Source organism: Erinaceus europaeus, chromosome 15 (genome assembly GCF_950295315.1).
Source record: "Erinaceus europaeus chromosome 15, mEriEur2.1, whole genome shotgun sequence".
In the NCBI taxonomy this organism is placed as follows: Eukaryota; Metazoa; Chordata; class Mammalia; order Eulipotyphla; family Erinaceidae; genus Erinaceus; species Erinaceus europaeus.
Window position 1 is genome coordinate 45,235,652 of NC_080176.1, and position 24,048 is coordinate 45,259,699.

At 36.2% G+C, this 24,048-nt stretch overlaps 1 protein-coding gene across 3 annotated transcripts in view; it reads right to left on the minus strand.

Annotated features, from left to right (window-relative positions):
* Positions 1-808: 808 nt before the first annotated feature.
* The window catches only part of LOC103111638 (desmocollin-3), a 56,582-nt gene continuing 33,342 nt past the window's right edge, over positions 809-24,048 (minus strand). Inside the window, exons 4-14 of one of the 3 annotated variants that reach the window (XM_060173655.1) lie at positions 23,385-23,551; positions 18,381-18,515; positions 17,569-17,754; positions 14,079-14,335; positions 13,825-13,967; positions 12,558-12,782; positions 10,969-11,193; positions 9,396-9,517; positions 6,229-6,486; positions 3,190-3,232; positions 2,972-3,109 (exon numbers count right to left, since the gene is read on the minus strand). In XM_060173655.1, coding sequence (XP_060029638.1) covers positions 3,206-3,232; positions 6,229-6,486; positions 9,396-9,517; positions 10,969-11,193; positions 12,558-12,782; positions 13,825-13,967; positions 14,079-14,335; positions 17,569-17,754; positions 18,381-18,515; positions 23,385-23,551 — 1,745 coding nt within the window. In that variant the 3' untranslated portion in view covers positions 2,972-3,109; positions 3,190-3,205. Of the gene's footprint in view, positions 3,110-3,189; positions 3,233-6,228; positions 6,487-9,395; positions 9,518-10,968; positions 11,194-12,557; positions 12,783-13,824; positions 13,968-14,078; positions 14,336-17,568; positions 17,755-18,380; positions 18,516-23,384; positions 23,552-24,048 lie in introns of all 3 variants that reach the window. The other 2 variants (XM_007520955.2, XM_060173654.1) reach the window with 2 other exon arrangements.

Genomic DNA, 24,048 nt, shown 5'->3' on the forward strand with positions numbered 1-24,048 from the left:
TTGCACTTTGCACCACCTGCGCTTAACCCGCTGTGCTACTGCCCTATTCCCCAAGGAATACATTCTTTAATTGTCATTTGGTGACCACCACTGTTTGATGGTAGATATGATGCTGCCACTTTAAAAATGTAATTTAGTCAAACTGAAAACAGTACCTTAGTGTGGACCCTTTTCAGTGCTCAGTGTGAAAAATCTAGAGAGGAACTCCCAGTAGTTATTCAATGGTGTTACACAGGAAGGGGCTAGGATGGGAGTGACAGTACAAGGTCAACATCCATGAATGGTAAAGAAGTGCTGTGGTATCTCCTCTCTCTCTCTCTCTCTCTCTCACACACACACACACACACACACACACACACACACTTTCTCCTCTCACATGGGAGTCATATATCCTCAAAGTGGCAGACCAAGATTGGAACATTATTTTAATGTTAACATTATTTTTTTTCTCTTTATGTTTCCCCTTTAACTATACTACTTCACTCCCTAAGAATCTTGTATCAGTGCTTTACATCTGGAGTACTACAATCACAACCACCTTCTAATACTTCTTATCCAGTGAAAATCTGATAAATAAATGGAAACATATAAATTATAACTTATAAAGCCATCCCCAAAGAGCAATCTCACATCCCAAAGTGTGAAATAGTGATGTCGACAACTTGACAATTATCTGTTCCCCACAGTATTATTGGGCATACATGAAACCATCAGTGAGGATGTCTATTTCTATGCCAGCTTTAAGCATACTTTTACAACTTGACCACATTGGGGTAATCTGATATTTAAATACAATAATGTAAAGAAATCATGTTAACATTTTTATTAACATTTTACATATGCAAAGATTACCTTGTACATTCAATTTTTGCCTATTTTGATCTGTGATATTTTCTTAAAAATGTAATTTCTTTTACTATCAAAATAAAGTTCTGTTTAAAAAACTGCAAAACAATCCTTATTGTATTTTAAACAGTTAACTACTTCCTCATAGATAAGGTAAAATGTACATTGATATTAAAAATTCAAGAATATTCACTGGACAAGTAAAAGCTTTAGAAAAACATTTCCTTTCATAGTCAAACAGTATATTTTATCTTATACATATAAGAATAACAGTACATGTCAAATTTTTTATATTATGAATAAAACCTTAAAAGTAAAATTATCTTTATTACCTGTGAATCTAAATATCTTTATTTCTGAGGCAAATAAGAAAGCAGAAAATGTAGCACTCTCTCCAAGACAAAAAGCTGAGGGAAGGGACTATGTAGGTGGGTAGCAGTTTTTCTTAGAAAAATGCACAGATTTTAAGTTAATTTAGTCTTTATTAATCTATTCCAATTTGTTTCCTAGTAGAAAAAAAATTCCTATTACTCACTATTTTAAGCTTTCACCTGAAGTGAGTCTACAACAATGTTATATTCAACTTTTCATAAGAATACCTATTAGATTACAGTTCTCGTAATATTTTCTAGGGCTTTCCAGGGGGTCTAGAATATCAACACATTTGAAAAAACACTAAATTTCTGAAATAGCTTGAGGATACTCTAAATTGCATCACGAATTAAACTTTTCTTGTATTCTTTTTTATATTTTATAGCATTTAAAATTCTTGCAGGTGTCTTTCTCTTGACCTACCTTTCCCTCTCAATTTTTCTCTGTCCTATCAAATAAAATGAAAAGGGCGGGGGGGGTGAGGAAGGCAGTGGCACACCTAGTTAAGCACTCACAGTACAGTACACAAAGACCCAGGTTCAAGCCCCTGGTCCCCACTTGCAGGGGAAAGTGTCATGAAGGGTAAAGCAAGGCTGCAGGTGTCTCTTTGCTTCTCTACCATCTACTCTCAATTTCTGTCTCTATTCAATAATAAATAAATGAAAATCAGATAAAATGTAGTTTGATTTTTTTGTCCATGCACTTTTTTGAGATGTTGTCAGAGCAACTGAGAAGATAAAGCTGTTCTTCATGATCTTTCTGAGCAAACAACAGACTTCCCTGGACAGACAACTCCACCATTGTGTCCTGGAGCTCTGATTCCCCAAAGCCCTTCCCCACTAGGGAAAGAGAGAGACAGGCTGGGAGTATGGATCAACCTGTCAAAGCCGATGTTCAGCGGAGAAGCAATTACAGAAGCCATACCTTCCACCTTCTGCACCCCACAATGACCTTGGGGGGTTCATACTCCCAAAGGGTTAAAGAATAGGAAAGCTATCAGGGGAGGGGATGGGATATGAGTTCTGGTGGTGGGAATTGTGTGAAGTTGTACCCCTCTTACCCTATGATTGAGTCAATGTTTCCTTTTTATAAATAAAATTTTTTAAAAAAATATACTGGTGCTAAGTGTGACTGACCAGGAGAGACAAACATTTTGAAAACTAAAAATCCAACATATAGTAAACATAATATAGTATAAATGGATACTGATTTCTAATATTGTACATCTGAAACCTGTGTCAAGCCACCATTATTTCAAAAGAATAAAAAAATAAAGTAAAAAAAAAAGCTCAATGTAATCGGATAGTGCTTGATATCGCCTTCTACTTAAAACTAAATGTGGGAGAAAATAAGAATTTCTAGTCCAGAACAGTGTAGCTACTGTGCAATTAACATTTAACAAAGCTATTGGGGAAATATCAGTAAAAGAGAACAAGTCTTTTGAAGAACTCAATTCTAATACTAAAGCATGAAATCTGCCATTCGTTGCTGCTTTACTCACTGATTTCAAAAAAGGCAAAATTTATTCTAAAATTCTTGGAAAAGATAAGATTAATGCTATACAAATACAATTTGTTAAATGGTACTATTTGAATTGAGAAAAATGCACACACATATTAAAATTTAATGTCATATTCCTTTGGAAGTGTCCAGAGTGTCTGACAAAAACAAAGCTAGCTGGAGCACTCTAACATTCTCTCTTTGTGCATGTATCTGCCAGTGCAGTAAATTTAGGTTCCAGATTATTTAAGAAGTCAAGGCCCTCTTCTTCCTGCTTCTCACTGCAACAGCCAACAGAACCAGCTGGAGAGCCTCTCCCTTCATAGCTGTATGTCAGGACATAATCTCGAGATGGAACCTGGTCTTCATTCTGATTACATAGGTGCAATTTCTGTAAAAAAATTTAAAAGGTTTGTATTATTATTTTAAACACCTTAAACATATGAACAAGAAATTTATTATTGTATTTACCTTTTATGTCTAATTTTTAACCAGTGTGTCCTCTAATGGTGTCCTACATACAAAAAATGCAAATGATTGGTCGTTATCACAACCAGTATCTTAGACATAGCTGCTATTCCATACACATAAAGAAATGGATACAACGGGTATTTTTAAGTGCATTTAAATTATCAACTAATGCTTATCCCAAGTCTATTTCTAGACCTATGTCCATATTTAAAGGTCAGGTTCATCAGCAGGATGGTGGCAATATGCTTAGGTAGAGTTTATGAATTTGAACTTAAATAGACAATCTGATTATGAGTCATAGTTCTAAATTGTATTGACTTGTATTGACTAGTTATAAGATTTTTTAACAAGTTTTTAAACATTTGTAAGGCTTACTCACATTAAACTGGGAAAACAATCTACCTTATACAAATTATTATTAAATGATAAAGGAAAGTACATGAGAAATATCTCTGTTGTTCATACCCAGTACACAGTAAAGATGTTAATTAAAATCACTATTATATGCAGTTATAACATAAGAATCACTACGTCAACTTCAAAATCAAATTTCTAAGATAATCAAAAGATGACAAAAGAGAAGCACAATATTTGCAGTGACATTTAAAATAATTGATATTAATGATAATTCATATAGCATTAACATAATTGCAAAAATCATACTGTTTTGGATAAAGAAGCCAAGCATTCAGTCACCTCAGTCCTCCTTGTCTGACACTGATTTTTTTAAAATTCCTGTACCCCCTCCCTCTCTCATCTGCTTCCTATCCTTTCTCTAACTCAGAGCTTATGTCCTTGGCTACTATTATCCAGTGTCTTACCTCAAAACTGTTTTTTTCCTCATATTCCATTACCTATTTGAATATATTGAAGAGCACACCTAAGATAAATTTTAAACATCACTCCTTTAAAAAAATTTTTTTTACTGTTTGCTAGTATTTTACTTGATAGAACAGGTCAAACACAAATTAAGATGAAAGGGGGAGATGTAATAGAGATGGAGAGAAAAAAAGAGATGTGTACAGCATAGCTTCACTTTTTGTGAAGCTTCCCCCGCTCCTCCTGCAGGTGAAAGCTGGGGATTTGAACCTGGGTCTTTGTGCATGGCAATGTGTGCGCTCAACCAGGTACACTACTGCCTGGTTCCAACTTCACTCACAATCTGATCTTACACTAGATGGACACTAGAAACAAAAGAAAATTGATGCTTGAATTTGACAAAAAGATAAAGCCATTGATTAATTTAATAAACTGAAGCTGTGTCTCTGAATGCTGTCACTTGTGGCCCATCAAAGGGCTACAGATCCTGGTCCGGTGTTTTACATTACAATATCACTAGTGTCTTCTGATATAAGATGCAGAAATTTAGTACCATGCAGATACTACAGGACCCAGCAGTGGTACACCCTGATAGGCGAAGAAAGTACTAGCACAAGGACCCATGTAAGAGTTTGGGTTCAAGTCCCCAGCTCCCCACCTGCAGGGGGAATGCTTCCAAGTGGGAAAGCAGGTCTGTAGGTGTCTTTCTCTCTCCCTCTCTCCCTCCCCCTCCTCACTCAATTTTTCTCTGTCCTATTCAATAAAATGAAAAATGGCCTCCAGGAGTAGTGGATTTGTAGTGTTGGTATCAAGTCACAGTGATAACCCTGGAGGCAAAAAAAAAAAGGAGAAGGAAACCGGAAGGAAAGAAAGAAGGAAGGAAGGGAAGGAGGAAGGAAAGAAGGGAGGAAAGAAAGATAAAACAGAAAAAAAATACTTTAGTCACTTGTGGTTCTCTACCCAGGCTAGATATTTGAATCACCTGAGGAGCTTTAAATAAATAATCAAGCAGGGAAACAAGTAAACAGCCAAGCCAAATAAATCAGACTCTTTTAAGAGGGAACCAAGACAATAGCAGTTTTTGACTATGTGAACTTCTTCACAACACAAATAATTTTAATGAGGTAATTCAGTAATTATAAAAACTTGGGGGCTGGTGAAATAGTTGAATTGGATAGTGTGCTACTTTGCCAGGTGTGCAGCCCAAGCCAGGCCTCCATCACATAGAAGGAAGCTGCAGTGCTGTACTCTCTTTCTGTCTCTATCTCTCCCTCTCTCAGTACATTTCTGTCTTTATTCTAAAAAAAAAGTAATTAGGGAAGAGGAGATAGCATAGTGGTTATGCTAAGAGATAAACTCCAAAGTGTTAGATTCAATCCCCCATACCACCATAAGTCAGAACTGAGCAGTGTGCTCTCTGGTAAACAAACAAAAATTGTTTAGATTATTTAAAAGCTTCCCAAGTGATTTTGATATCCTTGCAGGACAGAAAAATCCTTTATTTAATCCCTCCTTTCATTTCTTTATTTTCTTGCAAATAAAAATATTATATTTACATGGTTCTCTTTATATCAAATAAGGTTCATATAGGTCAAATTAGTTGATGTTCATCCTAGAATTGTGTACAGGTGTTTTCATAAAGAATGGAAGATTTGATTGAAAGAGTTTTGTGATCGTGAGAATCAGATTTTTAAAAACTCTTTATCAAAAACATTTATGTAGTAAATGCAGAGAGAAAAAATGGGGCCAGATGGTGGCACACCTGATTAAGCACACACATTACAGTGTATAAGGACCCAGGTTCAAGTCCCTGGTCCTTACCTACAGGGGAGAAGCTTCACAAAAGGTGAAGAAGGGCTGAATGTATATATCCCTCTCTCTCTCTCTCTTCTTCCCTCTCAATTTCTTTTTGTCTCTATCCAATAATAAATTAAATTACATTTAAAAGAAAAAATGTAATCCCAGTAAGAGTGTGTATTAAAAAGCTCCAATTTTCATGAGATTTTGGAAATTAAGAGAAATGTGGCAACTGCAATAAAATCCTTTTAAAATAAATAAAGTAACAAAAGTAAAGAAAAAAATAACTGGGGGATGAGAGAAAATAAACTACATCAAAGTATATGGAAAAACAGTTTCTGAGAAATATACATTAATTTCAATTATCTACTGTTCTGTGCCTGACCATTGAAATTATAATGTAAGTGACTGAGGGGAACTCACTTCACCAAGACGGGGCTGGGTGAAACTATGCCACTCAGAATAAGTGTATCTACAGTTGTCCACATCTAGGTGTCCTCCCCTGCAGGAGTCCAGGGTCTGATGATGTCCCACCGCCTGGCAGGATTCCGAAGTCTGGTGTCCTCCTTTCACCATCTCAATAACATCCTGTCCTCCATTCTTGACTCCAGATCCCACTGTACCACAAAAGCCGTGGCTCAGGTTGTTCACAGTGTTGGTCGTAAATCCATTGGCAGAACACTAAAATGAAATAAGATCGATAGAATGAAGAAGACATGGATTCAAAACAACTCACAAGAATACAAAGGAGAGAGATGGGGCAGCAAAGGGTCAGGAATCACTGTTCAATGTTCTGCTTGAGGAACTGGATAGATGGGATAAAATGAGGTCGGTCACCTTTGTAGGTGAAAGAAGAGCTCGCAGTTGAATTACGAACATGGTTTAAGTTTGAGAAGCATGGAGGATGGATATCTTAAGGTGAGTGAATTCATGGATGCGTAGAACTGAAGCTCAGGTGAGAGATCAAAGCTGATAACAGAGTTCTGGGAGACACTGTTAAACAGTTTTTTTTAGTTGAAGATGTATTAATAAATGAGATCATCCAAAGACAACTGTAGATTAAAAGAAAAGAAGGCTAAGAATAAAGCAATAAAAACAAGAAAACCTCAGTAGCACAAGAAAAATAATGTTTTGAGAGGTAGATTAAAGAATTAGAAATATGATAGATTTGAGTGGAAATAATTATCAAAATAGTAAAGGAAAAAAGAAAAGTGGGTTCTATAGCTATACAGAGAGGATTCTGTTAAGACAGTCAAGTAATACATAAAGGAAGCAAAAAATGGCACACTCAGTAAAATGCACGTTACCGTGCTCAAGGACTCCCACATGTCCACCTACAGGGGGCAACTTCACAAGTGGTGAAGCAGTGGTTTTTTTTTTTTAAGTTTCTTTAAAAAATGTTTATTATCTTTATTTATTTATTGGATACAGACAGTCAAACATAGAGAAGGAAGGGAGGGATAGAGAGGGTGAGAGACAAAGAGACACCTGCAGTACTGCTTCACCACTTGTACTGCTTTCCCCCTGCAGGTGGGGGACTGGGGGCTCCAATATGGGTCCTTGTGCATTGTAACATGTATGCTCAATCAGGGGTACCACCACCAGGCTCCGAAGCAGTGTTATAGGTGCCTCTCTCTCTCCTCTGCTCTATCTCCTCCTTCTCTCTCAATTTCTCTCTGTCTTTATCAAAAAGAGAGAAAAAGGAGAGGAGGGAGTGGAGTGACCATCAGGATCAGAAGATTCCTACAGGCACTGAGTTCCAGCAATAAGCCTAGTGGCAACCTAAACAAATAAACAGTAGGAATAAGATGAAACAATTTAATTCACATAAAGTAAACATCTACTGTATTCAAGTTTAAAAAGTAGTTATTAGGGCAAGGACTGGCATAAGGATCCCGGTTAGAACCCTCGGCTCTCCACCTGAAGGGGAGTCACTTCACAGGTGGTGAAGCAGGTGTGCAGGTGTCTGTCTTTCTCTCCCCCCTCTATCTTCCCCTCCTCTCTCCATTTCTCTCTGCCCTATCCAACAACAACGACATCAGTTAACAACAACAACAATAATAACTACAACAATAAAAAAAAAACAAGGGCAACAAAAGGGAACATTTTTAAAAATTAGTTATTAGTTATCTTTATCAAAATAATTTCCAAGAAGTGCTAAGTGAACAGGAAGTAATGTTATAGTGAAATGAAAGATATTTTCCCTTCCAGAAGTTCAGTTTCAATGAAGAAATCTAAATAAATCAAATAAAAAAGATGTTATGGGAAGTAAATGAGAACAAAGAGTTCAATGAAAGTTTTAAAATGAGAAAGAATTAGAATTGCTTTTTAAATATTAACTTAACATCGGAATTTTACTGAAATATTTTTTTAAATTTTTTTATCTTTATTTATTTATTGGATAGAGACAGCCGGATATTGAGAGGGAAGGGAATGATAGAGAGGGAGAGGAACAGAGAGACACCTGCAGCCCTGCTTCACCACTCAAGAAGCTTTCCCTCCTATAGGTGGGGACTGTGGGCTCGAACTCAGGTCCTTGTGCCTTGTAACACGTGCATTCAACCAGGTGCACCAATACCTGGCCCCTACTGGAATCTTTAGATCATGTGTGCAAATTAGTTATAATCACCTCAGCATGTGAGTTCTAATGATAAGCTAGTCCTTTCAAGATATCCGCTGTAACTAGGTTCATTATACCATATTCTTATCAAAATTTTTCCATTTAATATAAAGAATTACTAACTACACAGGAAAACATTTGTGTTCGGGTGGCTTACTAAACCTGAAATATATCTGTAAAAGTTATATTTACAATATCATTGCTTGCAGAAAAAGAACTAATAAGTAGCCATTTGGTGGCACTGCTACTCTATTTATTTAGGTTACTGCTTCAGTAAAAATCTACCATACACATAGGCTCACACGAATCTTGATTATCAAATCTCCTTGATAGTATAATTTTATCCCTATAAATGCTCTTTGGGGAATTATCTTATGTAAACAAAGTATACTTGAAGTGAGTTTCAGATTTACTTTTCCAGCCCGATGTTTTTATTTTTTTGAAATGTTATTAGTGATGTAGTAATGTTAGACAAGATTGTGGGATAAGAGGAATACAGGTCCACAGAATTCCCATCATTAGAGTTTCATATCCCATTGGAAGCTTTCCTATTCTTTATCCCTCTGTGAGTATGGACCAAAGATCTTTATGGGGTGCAGAAGGTGGGAGGTCTGGCTTCTGTAATTGCTTCTTTGCTAGGCATGGGTGTTTACAGGTCAATCCATATCCCCAGCCTGTTTCTACCTTTCCCTACTGGAGTAGAGCTCTGGGGAGGTGGGGTTCCAGGACACATTGGTGAGGTCATCTACCCAGGGCAGTCAGGTTGGCATCATGGTAGTATCTGCAACTTGGTACCAGCCCTGATTTTTTCACCCATCTTAACTCGATCTGGGATTTTTTTTCTTAAACTCCAAACTATTCCATATATTAATATGGAAAATATGCTAGAGCACAGCATTATTCTGGCCTTTCTCTTCTATCTCTTCATTTGAAGAATAAATAAATCTTAGAAGAAATAAGAATTACTTACCACCTTATCATCTCCAGGTGCTTCTGTGTTGGATATAATTAAATTCTGTTGTGCTAAATCCTCAGGAAAACCTTTTCTTTTCTTGGCTCCGACAACTCCACATACTAAAGTTAACAATACAGCTGAGTTTAAACAAAAGCAAAAAAAAAAAAAGCAAATTTAACATTCACGGAATAAACATTCATTATTATTTGTTATTATCTAAAGTTGACAGAAGAAAAATAAAATCCTTAAGCATAGCAGCTGATGAAATTACTTTAGTCTTTCTAAATGTCACGTAAGTTTTAAAGTCTGAAATGCTTAAATGTGTTAAATTTGACTCTAGTCCTGCTTACAAACTGGAATTCTACACATGCTTCTATGTTTGCAATTTTATGCAAAAAGTACATTTAAAATAAACAATTCTCTGTTTCTCTTCCTATCTACCCCTCTTCTCTCAATTTCTTTTCATCCTATCAAAACAGAAAGAAGAGAGGAGAGAAAAAAAGTATATATTGCACCATTCTAAGCTTGAAAAATGATTGACCTAGAAACTCTGGTTGCAGAATCCTTCTCTTAACGAATATCACAGAACAATTGAATGGACATAAAAAGGGGGAGAAATACTGTGCCACTGAGGACTACATAACTGGGATGGAGGTCAGCAGAATTTAAAACTGTCAAGATAGGCCCAAGAAGACATAGTGCTGCAATATGAATATCTCCCATAAATCTGTGGCTCCTGGTGTGAAGATATGAAGTGAAAGTGACTTTATAGAGAACTTTCATGTGGCAGGTATTTTAGAATATTTATTAAACTATAAAAGGATTAAGACTAAGAAATAAAAGCTATGAGGTGACAGATTTGGTTTGATCTTAGAAATTTTCTTTTCTATTTTTTTAAAATTATTTTATTTTTTTTGTCATTGCATTGTTAAAGCCCTTGTTGTTGTCATTATTATTATTGTTGCCATTGATGAAATTGGATAGGACAGAGAGAAATCAAGAGAGGAGGGGATACAGAGAAGGGGAGAGAAAGATAGACAACTGCAGGCCTGCTTCACAACCTGTGAAGCAACCTCCCTGAAGGTGGGGAGCCGGGGGCTCCACCGAGATCCTTATGCCGGTCCTCACGCTACCACCCAACCTCTTTCTTTTATATTTTTTTGTTTTTGTTGCCACCAGGGTTGTATCTGGAGCTTGCTTTCTGCACAATGAATCCACCATAACTGGTGGTCAGTTTTCCCTCTTATTTATTCTTTCATTTGGCAGGACAGAGAGAAATCAATAGGGGTAAGGGAGTTAGGAAGAAAGACAAAGAGACACCTGCAGCACCATGTAACTACTTGTGAGGCATCTTTCTTGCAGAAGGGGAACGGGGGAGGCATTTTCAACAATTTTTTTCAAGAGTAACATCTTTTATCTTAAAAAGGATATCACTTTCATAGAAATTATTCAAAATCCAGAATTCAGTTAATAACGTAAAAAGAATCTGAAGGAGGACTCAGAGCCCATTGGATAAGATTTGTAAAACATTTTCCTTCAATCATGTATCTAGCATATACTTGAACACCAAATCAATGAAAAGACTTACTTGAAAGTAATGCTAGGCCCAGTAGGATTGCTAAAATGGCCCATTTTCCAAGGACTATTCCTGAACTCCTTGAAGCTGACCGGCATTGAGTCGGATGCGTACAATCACATAGATTAACTTTCAATTTTTTTGTTGCAGATTGACCTGCTCTATCATTTACAGTAATAGGAATGATGTATTCTTGAAATTCAGCGTTTTTCCGATATGAGAGTCGAGCCGCTGTATCTGAAACAAAATAAATACATTTCTAGAAATTGTTTATTACTTCCTTAACTTTTGCTTCACTTTATATATTGCTAATATTTTATTATATATTTTACTATTATTTACTTTATTCCTACTTATATTTTAGTATTAAGAAACTGCTGGGATGGGTGGTGGCACACCTGGTTGAGTGCATATGTTACCGTGTGCAAGGACCTAGGTTTGAGTCTCTGGTCCCCACCTGCAGGGGGAAAGTTTCACGAGTGGTGAAGCAGTGCTGCAGGTGTCTCTCTTCCCTCTCCCTGTCTATCACCCCCTTCCCTCTCAATTTCTAGCTAAATAATTTTTTTTTAAAAAAAGAAACTGTCAGCAGTGTGAAAATGAATAGAATTAATGGACTGTCTTCAACCTTTCCAAACATGAATATTATCTTCTAGAAGGTGTTCATTATAATTGTCTTAGAAGAGAGCATTATGTAATTTAACATTGGAGTGACCCAGTGGAATTCCATTAGCATTTAGTATTCCCTTGTCTACTCCCTTACCTACAAACTGAGGATCTTACATGGGTTATCAACATAAACTTTAAGCACTTTTCTGTAATATAATTGTGACACACATATAATTAGCACCTATAGTTTCCCCCACAAAGATTAATAACTTAACATTCTTTTATTCATTCACTATCTGACACCTGTCTATTATTCTATCAATAAGATGTGAATAAGTAGCACATTCCAAAGCCATCAATAGGGCTTGAACTTGAAATTTGAACTTCAGGGATTTGGGGCTGTACCTCCTACTTGAAACTTCTCAACACCATCACTTGAGCCATCGTCATATCTCATCGTTCATACTAGTATACCAGTCCTTGGTTTTACTTGTCATTCACCTTTACCCTGTTCTCCTATCATTACTTTTCTGTCCTCCTACCATTAATATCACATTTTAAGATATAAATTTGGCCCTGGTACTGAATCACAAGCTTACTTTGTCTTGTACACCATTCAGATTTGAGCCCAGTCCCCACTACACTGGAGGAAGCTTAGATGCCATTTTACTTTTTCTTCTCTCCTTCTATCTCTCTCTCTCTGTTTTTCAATTTGAAAAAGTAGACAGGGTACCAAAAAATGCTAAACTACCTGCTACTATAAGAAAAATGTATATTCCTTTATAAAAAATGCAAATTGGACCTCATAAAAATACTTATTTTACATACAATGTGTAATACAGACCCCAAATAGATTTTATGAAAGTTTAATTTAGCCTTTTCAACTTTGTTAATAAAATGCTGCATGTGTGAACAAATCAATCCACTGGGAAATAGTTGAGAGCATAAAATCACTGTTTTACATCAAATAACGTTAACTGTTTTACATCAAATACCGTTAACTTTGGTGAGGATCCATAATCTATTGATATCTGAAGCTGGGTTTGCAAAACTGAAGGAAAATGGAGCACCATGGATAGGTTCATCAGGATCAACAGCTGAAATGTCAGTATATGCCATCTTTGGCTTGCAGATTATGATATCATTTTGGAGGATTTCTGGTGCATTATCATTCACATCTTCAATGGTAACTACAAGTGTTCCAGTACATGATCTACCGTCTAGAATAAAGGAAAAAGAATTTGCTTAGTTTGTAAACTTCTGTAGTTCAACAAGAACAACAAACAGTTAACCAAGTTCTACTTTAAATAGGCTTTTAAAATAAAAAGACTACTAGAAGAAAACAAAAACATGGATATACAAAAGTAAATGAAGAAGCCTGCAGGTCATCTGCAATGAGTACTGCAGCTGATCATGTCAGAAACTATCACCAATAATACTTTTGCCAGATTATTAATGAACATGAAAGTAAATATCTAAATTTGAAACCTTCTATTTGTGTGGCTATCTTCAGAGCAGAAGCTTATGTGTAATAAAATGGCTATACAGAAGTTATTTTAATTTTGTCCACAAAAGACAACAACCAGATGGTTTTGGAATCTAGAAATCTGATTTACATCATAGAAATCTGAACTTGCAAGAAAAAAATATATTGTACACACAATATTGTGAGTACAATATTTGGAAGACTTTTTTTAACCACTTTTTTAAAACCACTTTGAAGGACTTTAATTTTAAATATATAATGCCCATGTCCCTCAACCAAAAATTCTGACCCATCTAGACTAAATGAATGTCTATACTTTGATAATTGAAATGCTCCAAATGATCTTAAGATGAAGCATAGCTTAAGGGACATAATTCAAGGAAAGGACCATTTAACCTAGTCATCATCTAAACTATTTAAAGGCTCAAATTAAAGTAACATAAAGAAACCAAGAGTCTGGTGAGACTTCAGCCTTTGCATAAGTTTCATCACTAGCCTTTAATATAGTGATTTATAAGCATTTATGGTTCCAGTGCAGAGGATATGAAGCTAAGCCAAACATGGCATCTTGTTGCAAGCCTTTTCATCTTGTCAGACAATTAAAATAAATGTAAATAAAAAGCAAAAAAAAAATAAAGGAGAAAAAAATGAATATAAACAGTCTTTAAATCAATTCCTAAGACTTTGACATACTTATTAAAGGAGTACATCTGTATAGGCATAATTTCAATTTATTCCCCGTTCTTTTATATACTAGATTAAACTTGATTCTTTACCTTGGTCTATTGCCAAAACTGTAATATTATATAAGTCATCTCTAGGAGATGCAGCCTCTCTGTCCAGAACTTTGGAAGTTTTTATTGACCCTGAAATTTCATCAATGGTGAGCCATCCCTTCGGATCATTCAATTTTCTGTACCTGTCAGAAAAAGAAAAAAAGACAATCATCAGAAATATAAAATGTATTGAAATGAGTTCATTTCAATTATTACAAATCATTTTTATCATATGGGAATATATTTATGTATACCTTATGCTATTACTATTTCTAGTTTCAGGGTCATAAGCTTTATAGCCATTGATCTTTAACCCCACTTCTGAGTTTTCTTTTATCCGCACATATTGGGCTGCCGGGCTGCATTCTGGTCCTTCATCTTGATCTATCACATGAACTGTGACAGAAGCTCTGTTCATGGTTATGGTTCTGAGCACATCCCTAGTAAACGGAGCTTCGTTGCTCACTCCAATTTCCAGGATCACTTGGTGATTTTCTTCATGGTTTAGTGGCTTTAAAATAAAGTACATGTGTGTATCAGTATGAGTGTTTCACACAGTGAGTGGACTTTTGCCAATATGAAATGTTTCCATACCCCAACTCAATCAGATTCTGCTTTGAGTTTCCATTTCTGTTTTTCTTTCTCAACTTCTGTTTATGAGTGGGCTCATCCAAAAGTTCTGCATTCCCATTTAGTCAATATTGACTTTTATATTTTCCTAAAGAGACAGGTGTCTCTAATAAGCCTTTCATAAGTTTGGTTTAAATGTTTCTACAGGTGGCTTTACAGAGTTCTGGAAAATCAATTCCTGAACTATGTTACAGCTCATTTTTGCTAAGGAAACTTGGAATTAACACACAATATGACTCTCCTTCGAACACTATCATTTAGAAACTTATTAGTCATCCGACTAGTTTGACTTTTTTGACAAGTGTGTTGGACTTATTATTTTCTACAAAGGTCTAGACATTTTACAGCTCTCATGAAATTAAGTGTTGTCTTATTAAAAAGAACAATGTGTTTTCTCTCTGATAGAAAAGGTAGTCCAAAAGTACATTTTAACTGCCCTATCTGGCAAATATTGAAGTGATTTTATTTAAGCTTTTACTTTTTTTGTCAATGTCCATGCTAATTCTCACTTCTTCTTAGAAGTCTGATTTGACTTCTTGATTTCCTCATAAATGAATTCAATAAAAATCATACCCATGTTCGCTTGTTCATGTTTGTGAAAATTACATTTGGACAATTTAAGAATGACACAGTGAAGGCCAGGATGGTCCCCATGGCAGAGCACACAGCTTGTCACGTCTGACCTAGGTTTAAGCCCCCAGCACATGTGAGATCACTATGTACTACATCAAGGGAAACTCCATGAGTAGTGGAGTGGGGTGGGAGTGTCCCCTCCTCTTTTTCTCCCTCTCTGTCTCTCTGTGTGAAATTAAAAAGGGGGGAAGGGAGTCTGTTAGGAGCAGTGGAATTGTGCAAGCAGCAATTAAAAAAAAAACATACTGTGGCATTGTCTATAGCTTGTCCAGCAAACTTTCACAATGAAAATGAAAAGTAATAAAAGAAATACTATGTATCCAGTGGTATTACCATAGTACTTCTTCCATTTTATGGAGCAGGAAAGTGGAGATGAGGAGGTAAGCTGATTTTTACCAAGGTCAAAAGACATTCCTTCAAGCTGGAGTTGATAATAAGTCTTCCTTGATTACATTTCACTAGTCACCACTTTGTAATTCCTCTGCTGTTCTACACAACTTAGTTGGCTCATTGGTCAGTCAGGCTCTCTCCCTCCCTCTCTCTCTTTCTTTCTTTCTTTTTTTTTTGTCTTCAGAGTTATCCCTGGGGCTAGGTACCTGCACTACAAATCCACTGTTCCTAGAAGCTATTTTTCCCCTTTTTTGCCCCCATTATTCACTGTTGCTGTTGTCATTACTTTTGTTACTGCTGTCATTATTGTTGGATAGGACAGAGAGAAATGGAGAGAGGAGGGGAAGACAGAGAGGGGGAGAGAAAGATAGACACCTGCAGACCTGCTTCACCGCTTGTGAAGCAACCCACCTGCAGGTGGGGAGCAGGGACTCGAACAGGGATCCTTAAGCCCGTCCTTGTGTTTTGTGCCATGTGCGCTTAACCGACTGTGCAACTGCCTGGCCCTCTTTCTCTCTCTTTCTCTCTTAAGCCAATCTTTTGATTATAGTTGATTTTTTTTAGAATTTATCCCCTTGGCATTGGAAGAGGAAAATTTCTTTAAAGAGAATAATTCATTCCTGTAACTTTTTGTTTGAACTAGTAAGGGGTGTTGTCATCATTGGCACTGTTGTTTATATGACAGAATGGACTTAAAATGCCCTGCTATACAGTTTTATTTTAAAATAGGAGATACCTAAGCAAGAAAAGCAAAGAATCCCTTATAAAGAAAATCCTATTAGACATCAGCAACTTTTCAAAAGGCCAAAAGCTAGAAAGAACTGACAGAATGTATTCAAAATTCTGAATTAAAAAGACCCACAACTGAAAAAAACTTCATACTACTAAGCTGTAAGTTTTGAAGAAGACAGGAAGTGTTTTTTAGGCAAGCAACAGCTGAAGGAATTCACCATCACTAATCCAGGCCTATGAGAGATACTAATAAAATTCCCATGAAGTGAAAACAAACAAAAATGACCTCACTCATAGGGAGAAAGCAAAATCAAGAAAGTAAGCAAACCCCAATGAAGACCATGGACTAAACAACAGAACTGAGTATATCAAAGGTCTGGGGGTAGGGAGGGCAGTAGCAGGAGAGGTGGCTCAATGGACTTTAGTAGAGAGATATCAGTACTTTTGGGGGGTGGGGTAGTGCATCTTAAAGAGGTAGAAAATGCACTTCAGAATATCTATTGGCTTGTGAACCAAGGTTCACAAACTAAATTAAGGGGAGTCATAGAGCAAAGCGCAAGGATCCTGGTTTGAGCCCCAGCTCCCCACCTGCAGGGGATTTGCTTCACAAGCGGTGAAGCAGTTCTGTAGGTGTCTATCTTTCTCTCCCCCTCTCTGTCTGCCCTCCTCTCTCCATTTCTCTCTGTACTATCCAACAATGATGACATCATCAACAATAATAATAAGTACAACAATAAGGGCAACAAAAGGGAAAATAAATAAAAATAAATTAAAACTATTTTTAAAAAGAATATAACATCTTTTTGTATAGCATCAGAGCTAGACCCCACACAAGAGATATGTTACAAGAAGAATAATTTGGGCATATGGAAGTTAAGACTATTGAGAATCATGGTTTTACAAATGTGGAGGAAGTTACACTGAATATATGAAATTCCTACAACTATGTTCAAGCATAAAGTGACTCATGACTTAACAAAGTTACAAAAGAAAGGCAGTCATTAGATGGGGGCAGTTAAACTAAATATTCAGTTTTCTTCCAACCTGTTGCCTTCTCACTTATAGGTGGAACTTAAAAACAAAGAAAGGTAAGAGAAAGCACAAAGTGAAACTTGGACTGTTGTGGTATATTGCACCAAAGCAAAGGACTCTGAGAAAAGAGAGGAAGAAACAGTATGAAGGGACACTGGCATCATATTGTATCTCCTACATACCAGCCAAAGGGAGATGAGAAGTTTGTGCTTATGTGTTAGACTATACTATAAAACCGTTAACCCCTCAATGAAATAAAGTAAAATAAAATAATTCATTGACTAAAATCTAACTTTCCAAGTTATCGATTAGTCTGTATTTTTGTACCTTTACAACCCAGAGGACACCTTCATTAGTTTCTTTGTCCGTTGTGATTTTGAAATGTCCATTTTCATTGCCCTTGATAATGGTAAAGTTTGCTCTCCAATTGGCAGTGTTGATTAAATCCTTATCATCTATAGGTATTCTTAAGATTTCCATATTAAATGCATTTTCATCTATAGATGCTTCATACTGAAACAGAAAAAAAACTCATTAAAGTTTACTTTTTAAAGATAAATGTACAGACTAAAATGTTTCTTCCACATTAAGAGTACTTTTATCCACAAGGCAGAACTTGGACTAGGTTTAGTGTGTTAGACCAAAGAGGAGGGGGTGTTTTAGAGGGAGGGGGTGCTTTCAGGTTCTGGGGCACCATGGTAGAGGATTACCTAAGTGGAGGTTGGAATGTCTTATGGTAAACTGAGAAATTTTACACATGCACCCACAAGTGTATTTACTGATTACTATAAACCACTAATACCCCCAATTGAAATAAAAACAAAGAAAGCATAATTCTAGATGAAAAAAATACTTATTTTTCTTATAGTGCCTACCTAGATAATTTTAAAACCACAATGATAAAAGACATTCTTTCCTGTAAGGATAGTTTCTGAATTAAGTAACTTAAATATTCAAATGAAGACTTCTGCTGCTGCTTTTTAACAAGAAGGTAATAATATAAACAAAATTTTAAAGGCATAACAAAATAAAATACTGTCTGTAAATAAGATTTAGATTCCATTTAAATAATTAATTCCGACTATATAACAAATAACAATATGTACAAATAAACACAGATTTTAATACTACATACTTACAGTATTTTGCCTGAAAGTGGGTGGATTGTCATTTGAGTCTTTTACTGTTATAACACAAGTTGATGTAGTCATCAGTCCAAAAAATTGACCGTCCATGTCTTGTACTTTCATTAGCAATACATACTTATCTACAGCCTGAAAACAAAGCAAATAACTAATTAGTTCTAAAAGCTTTTACTTAGATTTGCAAATGAAACATAAAATGCATATTATTATATTTCCATTATTATATTTGATTTCCACAATTGTATGTAGTCTAAGAATTTCATAGACGGAAATAAAACTGAAAAGGCAAACAGGGTAAATTACAAAGATCCATATTAAGAATTTAGATTATGCCTTCAGTAGAGAGTAATAAAAAAAAGGCTTATGGGAATGATATGGGAAGCACAAAGTAAGAATATTTGTATTACAAAAAGACTATTATTGAGAGCTGGGTGGTGGAGCACCCAATTAAGCGAACATAGTACTAAGCTCACATAGTACTAAGTCCAAGGACCCATGCAAGGATCTGGTTTCAAGACCCCACCCCCCCAACCCCCATTGCAGGAGGGATGTTTCAGAAGTAGTGAAGCAGGTCTGTTGATGTCTATCTTTTTTTCTTTCACTCTAATTTCCCCTCCTCTCTCAATTTCTCTCTGTCCCATCCAATAAAATGGAAAAACTGGCCTCCAGGCTCAGTGGACTTCTAGTGCTGGCACAGACTCAGTAATAACATTGGAGGCAAAAAAAAAAAAAAAAAGAAATTAAAAGGAAAAGACTATGATTATTAAATGTTAGTGCACATGATTTGATATAGAATTCTTTTCTCAAAATGTGAAGTTAGGAGAAAATATTGATGACTACATTATTTTGGTTAAAACAATTTCAGATTTCTCTCTTAGTTACTCTTTAGAGCTTGACAGACTAGCTAATTAGACAAAATGTCCACAAGGAAGGCAAAGCACAATTAAGCAAGTTAAGCCAAAAATTAAACAGATAAGGAGGCAGGAAGTTGGCTCAGAAGTAAATAATGAGGCTCAGTGGTACAGCATCTGCCTCACAAACTTGAATCTCTGTATTCAATCCCTGGCATTCCCCCCCCCCCCACCCCACCCCACCCACAGCAGCAAGAGCTCAATACATACTGAAATGTTGCCTTGCCCTTTTTTCCCTCATAATTTTCTGTTCTATCTCTTTATTGACCTAAAAATAGAAAAAGCAAATTGTGTTGAGGGGGGAGGGGCACCACAGCAATCAATGCCTATGAGTAAGACCTTGGGTTTAATCTCCACTACTATATTTTAAATAAATCTAATATAATTTAAAATATTGTATTTTTTATTTTGAATATAGACAGAAATTGAGGGAGGAGGAGGAGCAAGGTGGTTGGGGGAAGGGAAGACACCTATAGAATTTCTTCACCATTCATGTGCTTCCACCCTGCAGACTAAGACTAAGGGCTTGAACCCAGGTCCTGTGCACTACAATGTGTATGCTCAGTGACGTGAGCCACAACCCAGGGCCTAGTTTAGTTTAATTTAAAACCCAGTAAGGAGTTTTCAACAATGGTCAAAGGCAGGTGATTTAAATCAAAATAACAATGGATAGAGAGTAGAAGGATGACATGCTAGTCATCTGGGAGAACAAAGTTGGGGTTGAAAATAGAGCTTATATAAAAGTTGAGGATGATACTCAGGTTCCTGACCTGAATACCTCGGTAGACAGGTTTACCCAAACAATATGAGGAATTCAGGATTTACAGGTCTCCGTTGGAGTAAAGATTTACTCAAGGTTGTTAAGATGGGACAAAGAGAATGAGTTTTATTTGACATATAGTGGATTTTATTAATCCATGAGAGGTTTAAGAAGAAAGGTTCAGAAGATGCCCAGTTAAATGATGTTAAATGATACATACTTAAGGGATAGCTAGAACCAAAAATACCAAAATGGGGGTCTGATAATATAGATGATGACTGAAATTACAGCAACGATCAGTTATCAAGCAGAAAAGCTAAAGGGTGGCAAAAGCTGACGACACAAGGAAGAATAATATAAGTAGAGGGGAATACGAAGACTAGCAAAGAATGCTAATAAAGAGAGATCAGAGTGGCCACACCTGATTGAATGCACATGCTACAATGTATAAGGACCACGGTTCAAGCCCCTGGCGCCAGCCTGCAGGAGGAAAGCTTCACAAGAGGTGAAGCAGTTCTGCAGGTGTCTCTCTGTCTATTTCCCTATCAATTTCTCTCAGTCTCTATCCAAATAAATAAACTAATTTTTTAAAAAAGCAGAGATCAGAGATGCAGAGGAGAATAAGAAATCAAAGAGAGGGAAGAGTTTTAATATGTGCCAACAACGAGAAAAGGACTTAACAAAAGTGAGTTGGAAGTAAGGAAGCCTTCACTGATTGTTGCAAATTAAGGCTTACAGATAGTGATGAAATGAAGTCATGAGTGATGAAATGAAGTCATGAGTTGCTGACACATTCATCTCTGGCCTTTCTCTCATATCTTATTATTTTTAGCCACTCCAGTTATATATACTTCCACATGGGAAATCAAAATTGTGACTTTGAAATTCTCCTTTTATAGCATCCAGGACCCTGGTAATCTATTTTTCTTCCTTTAAATAAACTGCCATTTTTTTCCCCTCTGTCTCATGTATTCATTTCCTAGCTTTCTTTTTTATTCTCCAGAGTGTACTTTGTAGCTGATCATCACACAGTCCCATTAGATTTATTTTTCTTTTCAGGTGAACAGATCTGGAACTGACTCAAAATCTCTTACAAACTGTGTAACTTTTGTTTATTTCATTTGATTTTTATAAATTTCCTTTTTTTCGATCTGTATAAAGTTTGGGTGAAATTCTTTCATTAGCATATTCACTGCCACATATTTCACAGATACTAAAAAGCATTCACGCTCTCAACTTCCCCATTAATTATTACCATTATGGGTGTACATTGTCACATAAGCTGTTCTGACCTCATACAATTTAAAGTAATGATAAACAAAACCTATATACTATTTTTGATTCAAAATTATGATTTTTCCCCTATGTTTTCTTTTTCGTTAGTAACAAATACCACTGATGATCTCTTTCTTTATCATTTCTCTCAAGTCATATTGGTCCTTGTATTTAAATTTCTCTAATCATCATACAAACTACTGAAGTGTTCTAACAGAACTACTTTCAACATGTAGAACTGATTAGTCTATCACAGTCAATACTACACCTCTTAGAGCTAAATAAAAGTTGATAAAATAGAGCAATCGTAATAAAATTCAGTACAGTCATTTGACTTGGGTTTGTCAATCACTTGTGTTTGTCCCTTGCATTTAATGTATTGCCTGTCTAGCTAAACCAGTCAAAGTTGGAAGAGCAAATAAGACTATGTGTATTTAAATATAAAGTGCCATATATATATATATATATATATATATATATATATATATATATAATGTTATTACATCAATCACATAGTATTATCAGTTTTAACAATACACTAAACTGGGTCAGTGAAATAGCTCACTTGGTCAGCATGGTGCTTTGCCATGTGTACAACCCAGGTTCAATCCCAGCCCCTACTGCACCAGAGGAAGCTATGGTGCAATGGTCTCTTTCACACACTATCTCTCCCTGTCTGGGAAAGAAAAAATGTCATCCCAAAATAGTGAAGTCCTTGTGATGACCAAAAACTTCACTGATATCTCAACTAATTCTTTCCTAATTAAAGTTACATACCTATAGTCACTGAGTAGACATCAAGGTATGACACCTGCTTGTAAAAGGAACAAAAGTATTTTTCTTAAATGAGAATTAGAATTTGTACTAAGGTTAAACCTATGAGTCTAGTCACACACACCATATATTCAGTAATAACTTTGTTAAGTATCTCTTGTTCATAGGCCTAAATGCTCACTTATTTGTACTTTTATGACTTAGGGCTTACACAGGAAAATAAAAGCTCTATAAGAAATAATTTACAGGGGCTGGTTGGGTGGTTCAGCACTAGGGTGTTGCCTCAAAAGCTTTAAATCTGGTTTTGATCCCAGGTACCACATGAAAAGGCAACAAAGACAGAATGAGTGCGACTCCAGGGATGGTGGCTATCATTTGGCCTCTCCCCCTCTCTTGTTCAAAAAGTGTAAAGTAAATATTGGACAGTCAAGATCACTGAGCAGTAGAGGGCATGTCTCCCTTGTATGAAGTCCTGGGCTCAATTCCCGGACGCCTCATTAAAAGAAGAAGAAAGAGGAGGAAGAGAAGGAGGATGAGGATAAGGAGTTGGAGAAGGAGAAGGAGAAAGAGAAGGAGAAGAAGAAAGCAGGCTCAGGCAAAAATTACTAAAGTCAGGGGGCTCCTTGGAATATACCTAAAATAGACTGCCTAGCTTCTTCTCAAATGAAGGCCCTTTGTCTCATCTTCTCTATTCTTACCTCTAGGTTCCTATCTATTAGACAATTTGCCCTGCTTTATATCTTACTGCCTTTCAGCCACCAAGCTACAGATGCTACCATGACGCCATCCTGACCTCTCCGGGTAGGTGATCTCACCCACGTGTTTTGGAACCCCACCTCCCCAGAGCCCTACCCCATGAGGGAAAGATAGAAATAATCTGGGGTATGGATCAATCTGCCAACGTCCGTGTCCAGGGGAGAAGCAATTACAGAAGCCAGACCTTCCACCATCGGCACCCCATCAAGAATTTTGGTCCAGAATACTTCCAGAAAGGGATAAAGAAAAGAGAAGTTTTCAATGGAGGAGATGGGATACAGAACTCTGGTGGAGGGAATTGTATGGAATTACACCTCTGTTATCCTACAATCTTGTTAATCATTATTAAATCACTAATAAATTTTTTTAAAAAGAAACAGGTAACATAGACAGTAATTCTTCATGTCTTATGCCTAAATAAAATAAAATTAGTTGTCCCTAATCCAGAGGGCAGTGAATTTCAGTAAATTTGAGGGAAGTATATTCCTCAGTAAAATGATATTCCAAGGACTTTCAAGTTACCTCTCTGTCCATAGAATGAGAGACGGTGGTGATTACGCCCGTGCTGGGATGCACAGAGAAGAGGCCAGGTGATCTTGGCATCTGCTCCAAAATGCTATACTTCAGGCGTGTGTGCATCGTGTCTGGCTCATCTCTGTCTGTGGCACAGACCACTCCCACCGTAGTACCTAAATATTAAAGAAAAAAAAAAGTTGTTCCTAAATTCCAGAGTTAGAATCAGTGTCAAAATTAATGTTAAGTAGTACACATTTTTAAAAAAATGAACGACTAGAAAGGAAATATAATTTAAAGTGTACTTATTCCCATAAAAGTATTCCATTTTCTACCAGAGATATTCCAAATAGAGAGCTTCACATTGAAACTGTTAGGCATCTTGAATCAAAGTCTGTTTTTAATACTTTACTCAGTTAAAAATGTCTGATCATGTCACTAAAAATGTACTTAAGAGGTGAACAAGAATAGCTTCAACATATATTTTCTCACAGTGTAATAATAACCAAGCTGGGGAGGTACACGATATCTTTTACATAGATACAATTTTTAATTAAGCATTTCATTACTAGATAAATAGCAACCAGCTTGTGGTATAACTGTATAGATAGCCCAGTTTCACAACCCACTCACTCCTTTCTATGATATTGTTTTGCTATTAGCTGATTTTCTT